The sequence below is a fragment of the Scleropages formosus genome, chromosome 22 (assembly GCF_900964775.1).
Source record: "Scleropages formosus chromosome 22, fSclFor1.1, whole genome shotgun sequence".
In the NCBI taxonomy this organism is placed as follows: domain Eukaryota; kingdom Metazoa; phylum Chordata; class Actinopteri; order Osteoglossiformes; family Osteoglossidae; genus Scleropages; species Scleropages formosus.
This window is the reverse complement of record NC_041827.1, coordinates 4,732,096-4,752,493: the sequence shown is the minus strand read 5'-3', so window position 1 is coordinate 4,752,493 and position 20,398 is coordinate 4,732,096. Positions and strand designations below refer to the sequence as shown.

Here is a 20,398-nt window from a genome sequence, read left to right as displayed (position 1 = left end):
CTATGCTAATTAATATGCCTTTCACATCAGCTGGCACCTAATGTGGCATGCACTCAATTTTACCGACGTAACAGCAAAAGCGCAGTTAAGTGTTTTTATTTAAACAGAATACATTACATATTTTCATGCATTGAAAGGGGTTTTGGAAGATTCGGAACGATTAATATAGGAATGATGGTATACCTGGTGAGATGTCCTGGAAGAGACTTTTCCATATTGTATATTGCAGAGGCCCCATGTATTTGGACGTTGGGAAGTCTTCATAGGTCAGGTTAGTTTCGTGGATCTTCCCTTTTATTCTAGACACAAGACACACACACATACACACACACCTTTAAAGTGCCATTGTCCTTTAAAAGCACACAATCTTACAACTTGACTTCCACTTTTCCATAACAAAGACCTTGCCTTAGTTGCCTCTGACAACATGCACACCCTCCGGCATCGGTACAAAAAAAGAAATGGATTAAATGGGCAATACAGTGGTGCAGCAAGCAGCTTAGTGTTGTCTCCCTGCACCTGGACAGTGTGAGAGGACGTGGGTTCCAGTCTCGCTCAGTCTGAAGAGTCTGCATGTTCTCCCTGCGTTCGTATGAGATTCCACCAAATACTCTGGTTTCCTCCCACGGTCCAAAGTAGTGGCTCAAAAGTGAACTGGTGACTGAAGTGCCCATAGTGTGCGTTTTGCTCTAATGTATAAATTTGTGATTGACTGTAGGCAGTGAACTCTAACAGTGCAAGTCTCCTTGGATGAAAACACTAAATGAATAAATGTAAATGGGCTCCTGATCTAATTTGGCAACTTAACTGTTAAAAACAATAATTACCAACTAAAACGTAATCATACACACCTCTCAGAAGTGAGTGCCACACCCTCCAGGAACTCATGACGGCCTGTCTCGCTGAGGCGCTCCTGTAGGATCTGGATGCCCTCTTTGACGTCACGTAGCTGCTGACTGTAGCGTTGGATTTTGTGCTCGATGTCGGCAAGCGTGCGAGCCGTGTCCGCCTCCAGCTCCTCAAGCATGCTCTTCTGGCGCTCTCGAAGGAAGCGGTGCAGCCTCTCAAAGGCCTCCCCTATAGTTGCGCGCAGGCTCTTTGCCGATGACTGCGTCGGGGTGCGCGAGTGGAGGAGACGCAATGTCAAACCGAGAAGACAACACGTCAACTCATTAGAATGCAACAGAGAAATTGCTGATGCCAGCAGAAGCCCCAGAGTAGAACGTGCCTTCGGAAGACTTCAGCTTCAACACCGAAGTTGGCAACTGGCCCCTTATTGACCCTAGTAAACTAGGATGACCTCCGTGAAGTCACATTGCTAAAAACACCAGCTTGCAAATTGAAGTGTCATTAAGTGTCCATGGCTCTCAATAACCTATATATAACCTGCTAGCCTGCAAAATCTGGAATGACAACAATAACAAAGTGATCACTTGCATTTCTACTTACACAGAACACATCTTATTCACCCATCAAATAAAATTTTACAGACGGTTTAATTGTTCCAAGAGGAGATGAGGTGAAGTAAAGAAAGTTAAAAGAGTGTGTCCCTTTTGCTTTGCAACACACATCCTGACATTGGAAAGAACTCTGACCAAAGAAGCAGTCAAATGAGGCAAACAAAACTGAAGAAGCATGAGAACAAAACACCGCTCAACAAGAGGGGCTATCCCAGACGGAGCCAGAGATTATAAATCTCAATAATTTCTCCGATGCAACTGGGAAGGCAGAAGACGGCTAGGGCAGCTATACCACTTGAACATGTTCATGCAGGATTAAAGAGGACCACTGTGAAACACAACACAACCCCTGGGCTGGAAAGCAAGGCTGAAAGATGGGGCTGGTTGGGCTAGAGACTGATTTGGGGTGTGGAGAAAATGGGCCAGAGACAGCACACTTTAGGTTACTGGTTGAGACCTAGAGTACATGAGGGCTGCCTCTGCTATGGCTGGCCTGCGGCAACACAAAAACCCCAGCATGGAGAGTGAGTGTTTCAATGGCATCGATATGGACATATAGAAAATAAATCAATCAGCAGCTGAGATCATATGAGGACGGACAGCACATGTAGAGGCAGAGAGACAACTAAACAACACTCATCACACAGAGGAGTGTCAGCGAAAAGAGGTGAAACAAAAGCTCTGCGAGTGGCGAAACGGGGAGTAAGGGCTACGATGGAGAGACGGGAAGTGCAATACGAAGATTCAGAGGATGCGCAAAGCATTAATCCTCTGAAAAGCATCAAAGGACTCATTCATCTCAACCATCGAGGCCAAAACACACAGGAATGGGGCATAACAAAAGGAGATTTTCTCTTGCCCAAGTACAGCTGGAAACCTTTCATTTTCATCTGGTAACATGAAACATGCTTTTAAGAGTGAAAAAGTAAAGTTTGCAAGTCTCAGCATGGCTCTCTAGCAATGAACCAAGCCACTGTTCTTTACCCAAGTATTTGTAATTCCTTTGTTAACTCCAAGTGAACATCAGTTTGGAGGAAAGAATCTGCCAAAAAAACAAACTGATGTACATTTAAACCCATCTATCTACCCCTCCACTCTTAACAACCCCTTTTCCAGCACATGGTTGCAGGGTTGGCCAGGTCCTGCTCTCTGGCGGGTCTGGGGTTCGAGTCCTGCTTGGGGTGCCTTGTGACAGACTGGCGTCCCGTCTGTGTCCCCTCCCCCTCTAGCCTTATGCCCTGTATTGGCAGGTTTGGCTTCGGTTCGCCGTGACCCCGCTTGGGACAAGTGCTTTCAGTCACTGTGTGTGTGTGTGGGTTGCAGTGTTGTGCAGCCTACCCTGGAAGCACAGGGCGTGAGGTATATCCTGGGATTTCAGCCCCATGCAGAATACACTACTTGCAATTATACACGGAAATTAGTTATGACAAAACTTCCCATGTGAGAAAAACAACAGTTAATTGAGAAGTAACAATGGAAGCTTTACTAAATCTAGATGTGGAACTAGCTCATGGTGAGGACTACTGCATCAATTAGGCGTAAAAGATTGAGGACAAATGTGTATTTGTCTGCAGGGAGCCATGTCCCCCCTGCTGTCACATCAGGGCTGAAATCTGGAGCTGCGGAGCACGCTGCTGCCACCGGGCATCCAATAAATCATCCCCTGTAGCCGTCTTACTGGCCTGCAAGCAAGCATGTAGGCTGCACAATTAAAGTGCACTTCCCCCAGAGTGGTAAGCAGTGGTGTCCAAGGTTACACAGCACCACACACACAAACAGCAGAGGGTGTAGATCCCCTCTATTTTGTTCTAGGTCTCCCTCAAGTAGGGCTCGGGGATAGAGGTCTTTGTCTTGGGAGCTGGGAAAGGCTTTTTTTTGTACTGCTGGAAAACAAGAGTGACCTGCAATTGCCCAACGAAGTGGACGTTCCAGATTACACAGGCTACATCTCCACATCAGCACTCACAGCCATTAGTGCATCATTACCACAGATCTGCAGGCTCAGGCTAATAGGTGCGGTTCAAATCTGTGGCTCACAAAGGGCAGCTAATGCACAGAGGAATGGTGTTAATTAGAGAACATCAGTAACAATAGCAACTGACAAATAAAGGCTAACAGGCTTATTAGAGCCCTTACGTTTGACCATCAATACGAGCCATCCCTGCCTCTCCACGTTCCGTGCAAGTAGAGTCTTTCGGAAAGCAGGTCAATTTAGAGAAATTGTGAATAATTTAGACAAATTAAAAGCAACGATTGATCGCGCACAGAAATACATGGCTAAAACGTAAAGAAGCTGCGTGAAGAAGTGCACAAACATGGCCTTTGAGAACGAAAAATCAGCTGAAAAAGGGGAGATACAAAAGCGGCAGCAGAGACTGGAATTCTTTGTAAGGTCAGAGGGCGTAACCAGGCAAGAGAAATAGGGACGGAAATGGAAAGCGGCACAAACATAACCAGTGCAGAGGCGAAGAGAGACGTACTTAGTGCAACAGCAAATAAAAGTCAACTCACCCAGCGCAGTGGCAAATAAAAATAGATGTGCCCACTGCATCCACAAGTAGTGTGTAATCAGTCGGCCGGTGGGTGTTCACCACCACATGACAAACAGCGCTGATTGCACACGCCTACACTGTCAGACAGACCTAAAATATCAATCCGTCAGAAGACGGTAAACGGGAGGGGGTTTTAGGAAAAAGAGAGGGGAACGAGAAAAAGCTACCATATTGACCGTAACCCCTTCCTCTGCTAATTCCAACCAGGTGTCAAGATTAAAAAGAGCGGCTCGATAAACCGATTTGCTGGTTATGAAGTCGGCGTCGCCAGCGGGGAGCATTGTGCAGCACGCGGTAAACGAGCCGCAGGCGGCACTTTCTGAAGAACCATTGCCCGGCCCGGTTCCTGCGTTGCCCTGCTCCTTCTAGAGCATTCTAGAAGGATTCTCATCGCATAGCTAATGGGAATCTTGTAGTTCAAATGTTGAAAAGCGCAAAAAAAAAAAAAAACCTTTGTGGGGGAGTCCAAGAGGGAACCCGTGGAGGAAGAGTGGAGAGTCGAGCCTGGGCGTACCTTAGTCTCAGTGAGCTGCCTCTGAAGCAGCTGCAAGGCCTCGGTGTGTCCCTGCTCACTGTCCTGCAGACTGGTCAGCTGTTCCTTCATCTCCCTCTGGAAGAGAGAAACACCAAGAGGGTGTGAGACCAACAAAGGAAGCCACGCTCACCCCAATCCTCGGTAACCACACAAGTAAATGACCGTGATGTGTGGCCTGGTACCCCAACAATCATCCCTTTCAGCTCGGTATAAACTTGAAAAAACGAAGCATGTTCAGCTTTTATTTTGGCCCTGGGACTGAGTGCGTGTTTGCACTGTCAGAATGTCCAAAGTCAACCTAAGGAGGACAAGCGAAGGTCCTCTGATCGCACTGTTCTCGGAGGTGGGAAGGGATGAGACACCGAGCCGCTGCCGACGCCCTGCAGTGCTCCACTTAGCTGCGCAGGCACACGTGTGGAGGGTGCAGCCAGACAGGGGCTAAGCGTGTGGAGATGGCTCCTCGGGAACAAGTGGGCCATCTCTCAGCGCCGGAGCATGCTGGCAGAACCAGGACAACAGCACAGAAGATGAGAACCCTGCATCACAGATGACGAGGCGTGCTGAATAGGACCGCTTGGCTCACCGGAGTCTGGCGCCAACTGAAACCTCCAACCGTGAAAATCTCTTCCAACTGAAGTGTAAAAATATTAATGCCTTTTATTGAGTTTAGCGAATAAAGAGAATTCAGCAGCTCACTGTCATTTTTACCCAGGGAGAGCTGATATGGTAGCGGTTAGAGCTGCCGCCTTTGGACCCCAAGGTCACAAGTTCAAATCTCAGCACCAGCTGTAGCACCCTTGAGCAAGGCACTTGGGCTCAAGTGCTCCAGTAAAAAAATTACCCAACTGTTTAAATGGGTAAATAATTGTAAGTAGCTCAACGCTGCAAGTTGCTCTGGAGAAAAGTGTCGGCTAAATGAATACATGTAACTGTGTGCCCGAAGTGAAGAAACCCTTTGAAAGTCTTCTGAAAGCTGTAATACGCACAGGTTTGAGTCCCACTCACATACTACAGAGATGCGGTAAAAGCCAGTGCCCCATGTGGGCAGAATGAGACCAAATTCCTCACTTTGGGTTCCGGGCTTCATACAGTTAATCGAGTCTTGCGTGCTGCACAATGCAAATTGCTAAATTCAGGAGGCTGGGCAGAATGTAGACTCTGATGCAATTTGGCAGCCTGCCTTATAAGGACCGGGACTAAAAACAAATAAAGGCATTTGTCCTCTATTCGCCATTACTCACAGAGAGCCCTTGTGCGCAGCAAGAAGAGCGCCGCGTCTTTTAATTTGCACGTTTCGGCTACAGGCAGCCCGGCACAGACGGAGATCCAGTCCCAGTGGCAATCTGTGCTTTGGAGTGCGAGCCGTGGGAACTATTCCTGTTCAGTTTTCTGCTGGGCCTTCATATCATCTCAGTCTCCACCAACAGTGGCTGACCCACGGTTCACTTCTAATGGACAGGTTTCCTTAGCCCCATATACTACTTATCATCACAACCCAATTCATTCTTTTTATTTGTCCGTAAAGAGACTCGGACCACACTGGTAAAGCTACCGCAGCACAGTATCAACGGGCTGCTCTGCAAATGTGGTGAAGTCTGTGTGATCACGCATATCTTTCCATACAAACAACATTTAACAGACTTCTCAATGGCCATTCATTCAAAGAGCTGGGTAATACCTAAGCAGCTGCCTGCAATGCAGTCCATTTTGGACCTACTTCATCCATACATTGCATTTCCCCCAAACTTGCAGGAACATGGAATAAGGTTCCACCTGGACAGTTTTAAATCTCAAACTCATTTCTCCCTTCTGTGCTCCTCCATGTGTCCACAGTGATGAATATCCTGGCAATGCAGCGAATCTGCAAAAACTCATTTTTGTCCTCTGCACAAAGGACACAACAGTGGCTGGGGACTGTGTATACAATGCTGCCCAGGGTCAAGGCACAGATACACTAGGTGAACTCTACTTAAAACCTTTCACCGCGAGTTCCTTACATGCATTCTATAGATGCACTTCATAAGCACCTCTCTGGCCTAACCTTTCTCAAGAAGGGATCATAATTCTGCCGCGTCGTAAGAAACGGCACCTCTGCGCCCTACGAAAAGCTCAAAGGGGGGCATTTAACAGAGTGCTTCTCAGCTACCATATTCTTGGGCTGGATGTAGACCAAAACAATTGAAAGCATACCTGCGATAAGCAGATCTTCAAGGACATATCTAAGCATCGAAACATCATTCCAAGAAATAATTTGACACGCCTTGTCCAAGACAGTAACATTAACGGCCCTACATCTAAGTTTCCCGCGGCAATTGCAAGTTTACAGAAGGAATTCACTCCATTTGCAATCATGACCCGAATTAGTCCAAAAAGAGGCAGTGGGAGAAGATTAGGAAAGGAGGAAAGAAGGAAAAAAAAAAAAAAAAAAAAAAAAAAACACCTCCATCAACCCATGACTTTCCGAACATAATGGAACATGGGGGAACTCGTGCTCCTCTTGGAGTAAGTCCTCATTAACTATGCTAAAGGTAGTCCTACAACAGGCCTGGGACTGGGCTGCTGTCAGACAGCTTAGTGACCTTTTCTGTGGGATGGTCAAATTGTAGAGCTCACACCCTCTTGGTCTGCTTTAGTCTTCGGTGCTGCCATTTAAACTAAGTCAGTTGAAATTGCTAGCAAAGACATAGTGGCAACTCTTCCAAAAAGAAAAAGTATGAGAAATGAGCATTACCAGTCTCCGGTTGTGCAGACAATTGGCATGAAAGCAGAGCTTTAGAATGGCCAGGAAATCCTGTCCCTGCTTATCCTAACAAGCATGTATTCAGTCAAGTCAGATGCTTTAGTCCTCCTTTGAGGCCTAGACTTGCCAAGTACAGGCTGGTGAACAACGCTTCAAGTGAGATGGGAGCACCTGTGAACTAAGGACATTGGACACCAGGGATTCTAGGATACACTGGAGTCGCTGCTCTGTGATCATTTCTCTGATGGTCTGAGCAGACATCTCCACACCAACCATCTTCTCCCACATCCATCATGAGACACAATGAGGACCAGGACACGTCATCTGTCTAATGATTCATATGCACATATGACATCCTGATGAAAGAACGTACTCAACAAAAGGGTGAATGAACAATCAAAGTGCTCCACGCTTCCAGCACAATGTGTGTGTTGCTCCAAACTGAGCAATACTCCATTTTTTGACGGCAGAGATTGTGCTCATTTACATTTATTCATTTTCTCCAAAGTGACGTGCAGCGATTACTAACTACTATTAACACCTTCACCCAAGGTGACTTACAAGGTTTCTCCACCCATTTACAAAGAGCACCAATATTAAACATCGGCTCTAGCTTCTCACTAAGAGCTGAGATGTAAAAGTATTTAAAGAGAAAGAGGAGTGTTTTTCCTCTCAGCAGCAGGTAACCCGTTATGGGCACCAGCAGAAATACAGAGCAGACAGGACACTGGCATCAAAGGGCTGAAGATTATTTATTTTTTAAAAGTAAAGCTTTTTCCAAAGATCAAGAAATCCCTCAGAAAACAAATCACTTTTTCTTCTCTCAGTAAAATACAAAAGTTTCTGTTGAAAAAGGGCAAAAAGCCTTTAGCTAGTGCACACCATCCCTCACTCAGACGGATAATACTGTCAGCGGGTATGTTGACATGGGTGGTCCCAAACTCAACAGCTCTGTGGTTCCGAGACACTGTATGGGTTTTCCTGTCGCTCCGTTGTCCCTCAACACTCCTTCCCTTCAGCTCAACCCCGGATCCAGATGGATGCATCCAATTCCCTGCAGTCTTTCAACCTCAATCACTGCAAAGAAGGAAGCGGGACTATCAAAGTGACCTTGGTATTGATGATTCATACCACATCCCCAGAGTTCACCACTGGCTCACTTTGCATGTGATAAATGAGGGGGGGGGTTACAATTGTACAATTTCAATGAGTAGATCCTAGAGAAACAAGAACAGGAATTAATGCATTCCCTTTACTATGATATTGCTGAGGAATTTGAAGAATTACAGGCCTGGCTGTGTGTTTTAACAACTAACTATTTTGCATAACAGAAAAATCTTTTTCAGCAGTTCAAACTAGAGCACTGTTGTGAAAGGATAACATCTGGGAAGACAATTTAGGAGCAAAAGTCTCATGGCCTTGGTCTCACAGCCACAAATGCACCCTACACGACAAGCGGAGAGGGCATTTCATTACAATATACTGTGTCCTGCCTCTGTCCTTCATGCCTTCCATCCAAGTTCAGCACCACGGTAAAAGCAGGCCTGAGTGGGAGAGGTTTGCTACCCAGGAATTGCCCAACAGCTTCCTGTCTGTAGAGAGATTGGCGGGATTAGAGCGCCGGGGCCTGCAGGCGTGGAGGCAGAGGGAGGGTTGTGGTGCTCACCAAGCAAGCAGGATTATCTTTCTGCTAATGAGATTAAGTCCAGACAATGGGGCCCAAACTGCTTCCACGGCCTCTATCATTCGCTATCTCGTCAGCTCATTAACAACATCACATCATAAAATTAACAAAAGAAACACTGCAGGTCGAGGACTGCCGTCTTCCTACTTCATCTGATGTCGAACTCCAATACTTTCCAGCTGCAGTCCGATATCCAACCTACCGTGAAGCCATCTCTAAAAACGTCCTCCTCGCTTTCTAAATCCAACGTTTTCTGACGTCAGCTTTTTAAATAGGCTTGCTGTCCTTGGTGTAAAGTGCTGAGCAGCACGGGTTGAAATAGCGGAGGATGACCTCTCTGGTGTACGACAGTCAAGGCCATTTGCAAGTCACTGTGGTTCCACCCTGCGGAGGTTGTGGGTCGAGATGACCAGAAACCAAAGGCGAATGAGCGAACTACATACCGAAGAGCGCCTCTGTCCTATAATCTGTCCATCTCTCCTTCCAATATCAATGTTTGGTGTGGTCCAGGCTTTACATTTATTAATTTAGCTGACACTTTTCTCCAAAGCAAGGGGCGCGATGGCGCAGGGGGTTGCACCGAGTCTTGCTCTCCGGTGGGTCTGGGGTTGGAATCCCGCTTGGGGAGCCTTGCAGTGGACTGGCATCCCGTCCTGGGTGCGTCCTCTCCCCCTCCAGCCTTGCGCCCTGCGTTGCCGGGTTAGGCTCCGCGACCCCGTATGGGACAAGCGGTTCAGAAAGAGTATGTGTGTGCGCGCGCGTTTTCTCCAAAGCCATTTACAATGTTAAGTTACCTAGCTATTGACCCATTTATACAACTGGCTAATTTTTCTGGAGCAATTAATGGTAAGCACCTTGTTCAAGGGTACTATAGCAGTAGGTGAGATTTGAAGCAGCAACCTTTAGATGCAAAGCAGCAGCTCTAACCACTTTCCTATCCATTTTCCTGTCCACCTCCCAAAGACTACAGCGTTTTGCTGGTTTTTGTCCACCCAGCTTAAGAAATTTCAATGTGATTGCTTTATTGAATTAAATTTCTTCTCATAGTGTTTCTGGTGTAAGCCTGCAGGACTGTCTGTCTGAACTGCTTGTCCCACACGGGGTCGCAGGGAGCCGGAGCCTACCCGGCAACACAAGGCATAAGGCTGGAGGGGACACACCCAGGACGGGACGCCAGTCCGTCGCAAGGCACCCCAAGCGGGACTCGAACCCCAGACCCGGCAGAGAGCAGGACCCGGTCCAACCCACTGCGCCACCACGCCCCTACATCATTTACAGGATGACTATTACCAGATATAGCACAAGTGCTACAACTGCTGGACCGCCGGTCAGCGAAGACAGGTACGTAACAAAGACGAGAACTTGAGGCCATAGCAATGTCTGATGGGGGGGGGGGGGGAGAAGAGTAATGAGAAAAGCAGTGCCATGAAAATGTCTCACACCAGCAGTGAAAATACAGGGTAGATCATGCTACAATTGCATGCTGGGAATCCACATGCCTAAAAGATATAACATGCCAAGCTCAGGTTACTCAGCCCTACCCATTCAGTTCAAACACCTCATCTCCACTCGCTTGCACAACCTGATATCCTGCAGTTTTGCACGAGTGGTTTTCTCCTCCCTCGTGGAAAAATAATAACTGAACCAAAACGGTGTATGATTTTAAGCACAGCAGGTACATCACAAGCCTGCTAACCTGCCACCGGGCACTTAGGCTTCCTTTCCTCTGGGTTCTGAATCCAACTGGGGGGACAGGGACAGGAGTGGAAGTTAAAGGGAAAGGAGGTTCATTAGCAGACACGTCACCGTTCTGCGAACACACAACAGGAGCCAGACTGCCGCAACAGAACAGTTCGCGGCTGTGAGGAAATCCAGGGCGTTGGCAGTAGGCGAGACCCGTGTATCGCTTACTGGTTTCTTAACCCTTTCATTGGGATTTAAAGTCCTACATTACTGACCTACGAGCTGCTAATCACAGTAACCATGGCAGGAAAAAAGGCAGGAAATAATAACCGAAGGAAAAAAAAAAAAAAAAAAAAAAAAAAAAAAAAACCTAGCAGCCAAATTGGTGCTCTGGGTTTCCGATGGGCTGCTTCTCCCTTTTCCGTGAAGAATATAACTCGGGCATAACTCACATTATGGCAGACTTAGGTAGGCATCAGCAACTCAAGTGTGAGTGAGCAAGTGAGACCGAGGCAGACGCCAATGCAAGCGCTGAGGACACGTCGAAGAGAAACGCTCATCATCTCAGAGGCGCCGCCAACGTGCCGAGCCCTAAGTAAACCGATACCCTTTGGTTGTTCGGTCAACGAGGGTAACACTTGTGGTTTGATTTCCAATTTATCATCACAATTCATTTCATCCGAAAGAGTAAAGAAATGAGCTGCATTGAGTTAATTTCACTGGGCTTATGTTTCATTCACGTCTCGTTATAAAACACGTTCTGCAGATTACAAAGCACGCCTCTGCTTTAGCCTGTAGAATCGGAGTAACGGCTCAACATCTTAACGCCCGGAATATGTGAAGAGCACTTTTTATTGCTTCCTTTTTCACGAGGAAAATGGTTATTTGATTTATTGCTACAAGTTACAACACTGGTCTATATATTAGCAAACCCAAGACTGGGAGACCCCAAAAATCACTATGCTTTCTGAAAATCGAACGCCATTTGAACTCCACTTTGGAGTTGAGACTAAGGAGTAAGTGGCTGGGAGTGTCTCCCTCTTCTCTCGCTGGTATGGGGGTAACCACCGGTTCACGCGAACTTCAAAATCGCATCATTAAAGCCGATTCAGACCTCTGGGTACAAACAAATTAGCGGTACTCGTTCACATTACTCTCAAAGAGAAACAAACAAGGCACGTTTGCCTGGGGGACACAAATCCAGGGGCTAAAAGGCGCGCTGTTGATGCAAATTCACACAAACATCCTGCGTAGAAATTAAGGGAACTCTACATGCGTGATATTATATAAAAATTCCTTTGAGGCTAAAGATATAGAAGTTTCTTGAGGGTACTGCTAAAAATGGGAAGAGGACAGAATTGAGAAATACTGTATATATACACACACCCTTATTCACATTTTATTTAATTTATGAACAGAGCTGCTTGGCAGTGTACTGGTTACAACCGCTGCCTTTGGACCCAAAAGGTCGGAGGTTCGAATCCCACCTCCAGCTGTTGTGCCCTTCATCAAGGTACTTAACCTAAATTGCCCTGGTAAAATTACCCAGCTGTATAAATGAGTAAAACGTAAGTAGCTTTGGAGAAAAGCATCAGCTAGATGAATAAATGTAAGGGGGGGGAACTATTCAAGCTTGAAATCCTAAAGGCTCAAATCAAATTATCAACAGCACAGGATAATATATATTTAAATTACATCCCTTCAAAACACTCCGTGTAAAGAAATTAACCAGGATTTAAACCCAAAACTTATAAAGTGTGTATTTTGCCTCATACATAACCTTTTCAGTGTTCTTTTGAAACTGCCAACTTACTGCCCATAGTCCAAGCTATCTGCCTTATCTTTTCGGAGATTAGCACCCAGCCACGGCACTTAAATGCTTTTGCAGGTCAAAGCCCTGCCGAAGTACAGGCGATTTGAATACTTTTTTGGTGGTACAATCGAGAAATGGCTCAAATTGGCATTTATTCCCATCACCTGAAAACAGAAAAACTGCACTGCTTGTACTTCTAAGTGCATTTCAAAAAACAGCAAAACGGTTTGGTTTGTGTGACCGAATGAAAGGTGCAGGAGATATTAAAAGGCACTGGAATTTTAATGAAAGTGTAAATACTGCAGAAGACCAGAGCAGTGTCACAGTGTCAGGTAGGTACACAGCCTCTCCAGCACCGTAAGACCCACTCTGGACTGCAACGTCCTGCCCTTGTCAGACTTCCACTTGGGAGGTCCAATAAGACCAGTCTGCAAACTGATTTAAAACAAACATGTCCTGCTTCCACAGAAGCGGGTGAGAGTTGCAGGTCAGAATTTTTCAGGCTCCTGGCTCCGGCGCGCTCCTCGGAAAGTAATCCTCGAGTTGGACGGACCGATGACTTTGAAAGCGAAACCTCGGCAATTAATGATTTAAACAGCGATTCACCTTCAACACGCCATTGATCAGACAAAGTCGTTGCCATGGTACTTCTTTCCACGCATTTTGTTTGACATTACTCCACTTCTTCGAAATGCAGTCAGTGCAATAACAGGTGTGGTGAACCCGCTGTGCACAATTCTCAAAAATTGCGGGGGGAGGCGTTAATAGAGGCATTGTGTGAAATTTTAAAAACGTCACATCAGACAAAGAAGCCTGCAAATATTCACAATGAACACATTTACGTTTGCGAATACACTTCCGCATGCAAATATGTACACGCATCCTGCTTTCAAAGCTTTTCCGCAGAAATGTGCCTGCAAAAGGAGATTGATCCTTGGACATTCTTAACCACGTGGTTATTGTATTAAAACCTTGAACAAACACAGTTTCCGTTTAAAGCTCTTTAGGATTAGAGGAAGCGTATACTGCTGACCGCATGTTCATGGCGGCAATACATTCGCTTGAGTACAACGCATTCCTCGGAGTCGCAGGAGCATCACGGAGTGTACGAAGGAGGAGAGGCCTAGGTGAGGTGTTTGAGGAGGGATAGAGCAGCGGTTGGACTGACAAGGGTGCAGTATTGACACACACGGGGCGAAGAGATGCTTCTCATTTGTCCTGACGGGTCCCAGCTGTCCTGTGCACCTTTGTGTTTTCTTGCTCATTTAATACTCCTTTTTGCCACCGCTCTGCCTGACCTACTAAAGAAGGAATAAACTCACGTGCTCATATGCACACACAACATAGTCGGACATGCAGACACGTCCCTTGTCTTCTCAGCAACACATTATCATCTCACATTTATTCACCGACGCTTTTCTCCAAAACAATTGTAACCTTAACATTGCAAGTTATTTACCCATTAATACAGCTGGGTAATTTTTTAGTGGAGCAATTTAGGGTAAGTACCTTGCTCAAGGGTACTACAGCCAGAGGCAGGGATCAAACCTGCGACCTTCAGCGCCAAAGGCAACAGCTCTAACTACTATGGTACCAGCTGTCCCCATAAGGCTATAACACAGCTAAGACCATTCAGAGAAGAAAAAACTGTTTTTAATTAAAAGTTTATGAAAAGAATTTGTTGCGATGCCCTCCCAAGGTTTACAATCCCAAAATTGCCAGTAAAACATTGTTTACACACAGGCAGATAGAGGGTTATCTGATAGCAGTGTGACCAACAATTGCCGTATAGCCTTTCCCACGTGTTCTGACCAAGCTGCACCGCTGCAAAGTCATCTGAAATCAGTGTTAAAACATTGCCTCCACTGCAAATTATGAGCCACAGTACAAACAGCTACTTTAAACCCAGAAAAATACTGAAAAGAGTGAAAAACACATAAGAAAATACCCCCGAAGTTTCTCAAATCTTTTATATAAAAAAAAAAAAAAAAGAAAAAATTGCTGGGGGTTAAAATCCAGTTTAAGTTCAGCTGTGAAGCTCAAGGGTACATCAAGACCAGGATCCATCTGCTCTGTGGTCCTAGGGGTCCAAACCGTTCTCCGTGGATGGGAAGAGCTCAGTTAGGAGTGCAACGAAGGGGTTACAGGGAGCCTCGAGTCGGGTCAGGGCCATGGCGGGGGTGGCACGTTGCCTGCACACAACTCCCGATCACATACCGTACCATGCACACAAGGGCCCAGCAAGAGCAAGAGACGCATTTTCAACACACATCCATTTTTGGTAAGAATTCGGCTTTAAAACACCATTACGTACTGAGTCAAACCGCACTATTATGGACTCAAGTACAGCTGAGGAACTCAAAAAAACATCTGTGCATGCTGTTTTATTTGCATATTGTTCAAAGCGCAGCATTCTTTCGCCCCAAAAGCTGATCACGCAGCGGTGTGGCCCAGGAGGGCTCATTTTAGCGGAAAGATAAATGCACAGACTCCTCTGGAAAAGGAGGGGGGGGGGGGGAAGAGGAAAAAAAAAAAAAAAAAAAAAAAACCTCTATGCACCTGAGAATAGTGAAGATGTCCCTGACACGGGGGGCCCGCATATTTCAAGTGTGTATTTCAGCTCAAAGACAAGAACATGCAGACATAGGACACGTCGTATGACCGCTTCTCCAATTTACTGTAGAGTCGGGGAAGCGAGCTGTAGCAGTCAGACGGCATCGGGTTCTAGTCCCTAGTCCCCAACCCTAACCCACTTTTGCCGATGTTGCTGTTGGGGGAAGAAAAAAAGTGGCGCAGCTGGAGGGCGGTAGGGTGGCGTTACTCGGTTTATCGAGACACGGAGCAAGTGACCCGTGAGCGAGCAGAGCCGGGGGACGGGCCTAGCCCATGTCATCGGCCTGCTGCGCAAACTTGCCGTGACTCAGCTGTGCAAAAAAGAAAAAAAAACATTGTCAGTTCCTTGTAATCAGTCAAATGATAACACGTCGTCGTCTTAGACGTGTCTTGTTTACCTACACTACCGGGTGATGTCACGACTCATGGGACAAGGAAGACAAAGACGGTGGAAGAAGTCAGTCAGCGAGCTGGCATTCATATGGACTTTTCCCATCTGGGGTAAGGTCTAAACTACAATCCCATCCAAAGCTATCGTTTTCTCGTTTTAATCGTTTATGGAAACCACCTTTGTGATCAAAGGGATTTCGGTACCTTCAAATGTCATACTTTAAACTTTGGCAAAGCTCTGTTGGCTCTTTCAATCGACACGGGTACCTTTCAGCAGTTAGTTGTGAAATCACTGACATCTCACTGGGTTTGAAGGCTCGGGTATCTTGCTAAATTAACTGCTCAGGATGATACAGATGCCATAATGGATAAAAAGATATAATTTTAAAACAGATGGCATAAATAAGTTGAAGGCAAACAGGCTGATAAAGTAAGAGCAAGCAGCAAAGTTGTATTGCACAGCACTGCCATCACAAAGCTGCAGTTCTTACATTTTTAAAGAGAGGGTAAATACTTTTAACAAATAAATCAGCAGGTAAAAACGTCGATCCTATATGGTTATTACGTGTATCAACGCAGATTTATAAAAACCCTTAACAGAGCATATATGTTTTTGTAAATATTAATATTATAATAATACTAAAAATTATACAATTTGTTTTATATCAACCTTGAAGAAATCACAAAAAATTATAATCCTCAACCAGACTTAAAGAGCTGATGAAACATTAGCACATTACACATAACATGCAAAAGACATTAACTTTGCATAGATTCATGAACAGCTCTGAAATTTGTGCTAGAAAAAGTGCCAAGATAAGAGTTTCCCTTTTCTATCTGAATTTTTATCATCGTTAGTTAACCGAGTGCATTTCATGTCACATCCATTACAGCATTGGGGCTTTTAACAAGATAATTCTATTACATATATGTTATTATGTGAAGGCAGATCTTATAATTTCCACTCAAACGACATTTTCTACATCATATGCTATGCTTAACATTACGCTCACGGCTAGAATTTCACAGCTGTGACCTGTGGCACTGGTTTCGAGTTTTGGCTTATAAAGCGCAGACTGTGAGCCTGGAGGAAAGGATAATTTAGTTATTACTATGACTGGAACTTGCATGAAACGTCCTGTGGTTGGACTTAAAACACATTGAAGGTTGTAGATATTTCCCTTTGTGCGTCCGCCAAATTCGCATATTGGCAAATAACAGAACATCGAGCAGGCAAATCCGCTTCCAAACAGCCCGACAGGTTCTATCCCAGCATGCAGTTAGCAGCCCGGTGCCAAACTCTTCCCTCTCTCAGATGTAGGAATCTGCTACCTCTCCGGCTAGAAGAAGAAGAGGGTTACTCCATGGTTTCATCTTCATCGTTGCAATGAATTTTACGGCATTATACCTGCGGGTGCGTTCCACACTTTTCTTTCCTACACAATACGCACCCTATGTGCTAATGCTCATGCCGCGAGAAGAAAAATCAACAAACCCATCAAATATTGACTCATATACATCAATACAGTCGTTCCGTGGTCAACATTACAGTTGGACAGTTATGCTGGACTGTATACTTTCCAGACGGAACGGTTTTAAACTTCTTCATAGATACCTGTAGTGCTTTATATATACAAAGGTATGTTGTGCAGATATTTCACAAATTTCAGCCTCTTCAAATCGGTTTCCTTCATCACTGTGAAGGATGGTAATGTAAAACTCGGTAGTGCCCACAGTTGGATGCCGGACATCGCGAGAATCCACACACATCTGACTGTGATTTAAGGTACAGTGTGCATTACTCGTTCTTCCAGAAGGCCTGCCTCTTCTTGCTGGCACATTTAGAAAAGAAAATGCCCCAAACTTCTTACGCAACCAAACTAATATCAATGTCGACAGCATTTTGCAAGTCCCAAGTATTCAACAGAACCTCTTACTTGAGTAACTCAGGAGAGTACCATGGTCAAGGCACTGCATGGGCCTCCTCATTTAAAGAGCAGGGTTCTAACCTAAGATTCGACCAGCTCAGATGAGCACTTCCCCAAAGTGTCTGATTTTGGGAAATAAAATAATGGTGCATAAATTGTCAAATATTCTCTACTTCCTGACTATCGTTAACAGAGCACTGAAATCGCAGCGGTCTGGAACCAATCCTGGAAGGACAGCGTGCCGGGCTATGCAGGGTACACCCCGAATTGAACGCCAGTCCACTGTAGGGTTGTTACACATGCACACGCTCACCCAGAGTCAAAATCTGAATGCTTTGTTACATTGGAATGCATAAACTGGTAGCGCAGTGGTTAGAGCTGCTCCTTTAGACCCAAAAGTTGCAGGTTTGAATCGCACAGCCAGCTGTAATAGCCTTGAGCAAGGTACTTACCACAGATTACTCCAGTAAAATGACTCGGCTGTATTAATGGGTAAATAATTTAACAGCTTAACATTGTAAGTCACTTTGGGGAAATGTGCCAGATAAAAGAAGAAATGTAAATATAAGCAGAACCCTGAAGATGTATAGTTTTAATAAATGTTATCAAAAACCAAACGAAAAAAGTGATTGGACAAAAGAACGCAATATTTATTAGAAGCACATCCGGCAGCAACTACACAGACAGGCACCCACCGATTGTGTCCCATGACTAAAGTGTCGATCTTGTGCATTCTTATTCATGGGTTTGCTCAGACAGCTCGAGGATTGCATCCAGGCAATCATTTTTTTTTCCTTCCCACAAATTCGGAAGACAATTTAAGGACAGCTGAATTCTCTCCCCATAATTAAGGCTTCAGGCCGCGCGTAAGCAAGCGCTCCGACGTACACGGCAGTCGATAGAATCACCTGCAGCTCATCAGCAGCAGCCGTCCTCCTCTGCAGGGGGAATTACGATGATTTAAGGCCCGGTCCAGCTCTGGCCTCGGGACAATGGCTCCTAATCTGGGATTAGTTTCCCTCTCAGGTGGAAACCGAGTCCCATATCACAGTCTTGGAGTAAGTCATGTTGTCTAACTGCACCGACCTATAGGTAAATATCAGCGACTACCAACTGGATGGAATGGTGGGGGAATGGATAAAAAAAAATACATTCAGACATGTCAAGAGTGACCTCAGAGCTCACTGAACAATTCCAAGGAATGACTCACTATAAAAGAAGGTATTACATCTCTTTAATAACAATCACCCATTATCAACAAAAACTTATTCGGTGTAGGGTCACAGCTGTCAAAGCTATCCTGAAACCATGTGACAAGGCCGGGGACACACTCTGGGCAGGACACCAATCCACTGCAGCGTAATCGCACACACTCATTCACTCACCCGCACACTTCACGGTCACCAGTTCCCCTGACAAACGTGACTTTGGGCTGTGGAGGATAAAACGGAACCGTTTCATTGAAACTTAAAAATACACCCCAACAAAGAGCCCAAGATAAAACATCTCAGAGGAGTGCACTTCCAACATTTCCATATAATATCCAGGGAAACGTGAAACCTCTTGGTGAGAGAAATTCTAAGGATTAGAAACACAGACTTTATTTTCTTTGAAGGCGCTGGCCCAGCGTAGAACACTGACTGTTGTACTGGTGAACACACTTATGCAATAAAACGCAACCCAAAAGTCTGCATTTTTGAACTTCTAAAACATTTTTGGAAAATTTACTTGCATTTTGTTTCTACTGAGGGCCCTCTGAAATTCCAAGCTTTTCGTTCACCTTAGAATGACGGAGAGAAGGGCAAATTAAGTTTGAACCGCTAGATTCGCGAAACGACGGCACTGGTGAATGGTCTACGTTTGCTGTATTCATGCGCAGATGTGTCAATAATACAAAGCAGCTTTTGCGAGGGTTATCACTAAGCACGGGAGATTAACTCGCGCAAGTGCTTGGACGGCAACCCAGCAGTACCAGCGTAGAAGACTAACTTCGACCGAGATCAACCTCGAAGACAATTTTCTCCCTCTATTTTGAACTCCTGTTGAGCCCCCTCTCGAAACGGCACGTGCCTGTGGCTTCTCCATCTATCCTCCCGTTTCTCAATATTTTTAACAAAAGAGTCACGCGCGAGCGTATACACAACACCAAGACAAAGACTCGCGTAAATCCACACAATTATTTACAACAGTAACTCAATTACGCGGCAAAACATGTTGAAATACTGTCGCTTTCTTTTAATAGTCTGGCCTCCCATGGAAGCTCCTATGATCCTGGTGTGTTCCTCCTAAGAGCAGACAGCAAATATCCAACATTCTCAGCAAAATAAAGGCTCAGAAGAGAAAGGAACAAATCATATATCTTCCATGTGCAAATAAACAGCAGAATAATCTAAAGGGTTGCCCTGCGATGGTGTATATTAGGAAAGATTTAAAAAGTATTCTGCCAATGTTTGCGCAAAGGCTACCGCGGGAGCGGAACAGTGGTCTACTAACAGGACTTGGGCTGCAAAAGAATTGAGTAACCCACACAAAATCCACAAAAGCTTGACAGCAGACATCAAACATGAGCCCCCCCCAACAGGTGATCCAATGTTGCACACCACACACATTATACAGCCCTGTCTCGACGCATCTCTAGGTTGGAAATGGCTCTACGGCACGATGGGACTTGACACACGATCAGTCCACAGTGGACAGACCCACGGGCATCGTCCCGGACCGCGGAGTCACTTGAGAGCAAGCTTTCCCCAACTTTCTGGAAGATGCAGGAGCCCTAGAAGCGTACGCAGAAAGAAGCCGCATTCTAAGATGCTCACGCAGTGCCTTAGAACACGAAAACACAGGTCCACACAACAGGCAGCATCACCTGGTGTGACTAAAGGAAAGACCTTTTTTGCCAAAATCTCCCCTAAGCCCAGACCATCTAGACTTATTCATTTAGCTGACGTTTTTCTCCAAAGCAACTTACACTGCTATTCCACCTACAATTATTTACCCATT

The 20,398-nt window shown here is 45.5% G+C and overlaps 1 protein-coding gene across 2 annotated transcripts in view; it reads right to left on the bottom strand.

Annotated features, from left to right (window-relative positions):
* The window catches only part of trim62.1 (tripartite motif containing 62, tandem duplicate 1), a 36,500-nt gene that overhangs the window by 7,368 nt on the left and 8,734 nt on the right, over nt 1-20,398 (bottom strand). For both annotated transcript variants that reach the window (XM_018726038.1, XM_018726040.1), the window contains exons 3-5: nt 4,527-4,622; nt 852-1,108; nt 184-299 (exon numbers count right to left, since the gene is read on the bottom strand). In XM_018726038.1, coding sequence (XP_018581554.1) covers nt 184-299; nt 852-1,108; nt 4,527-4,622 — 469 coding nt within the window. The remainder of the gene's footprint in view (nt 1-183; nt 300-851; nt 1,109-4,526; nt 4,623-20,398) is intronic.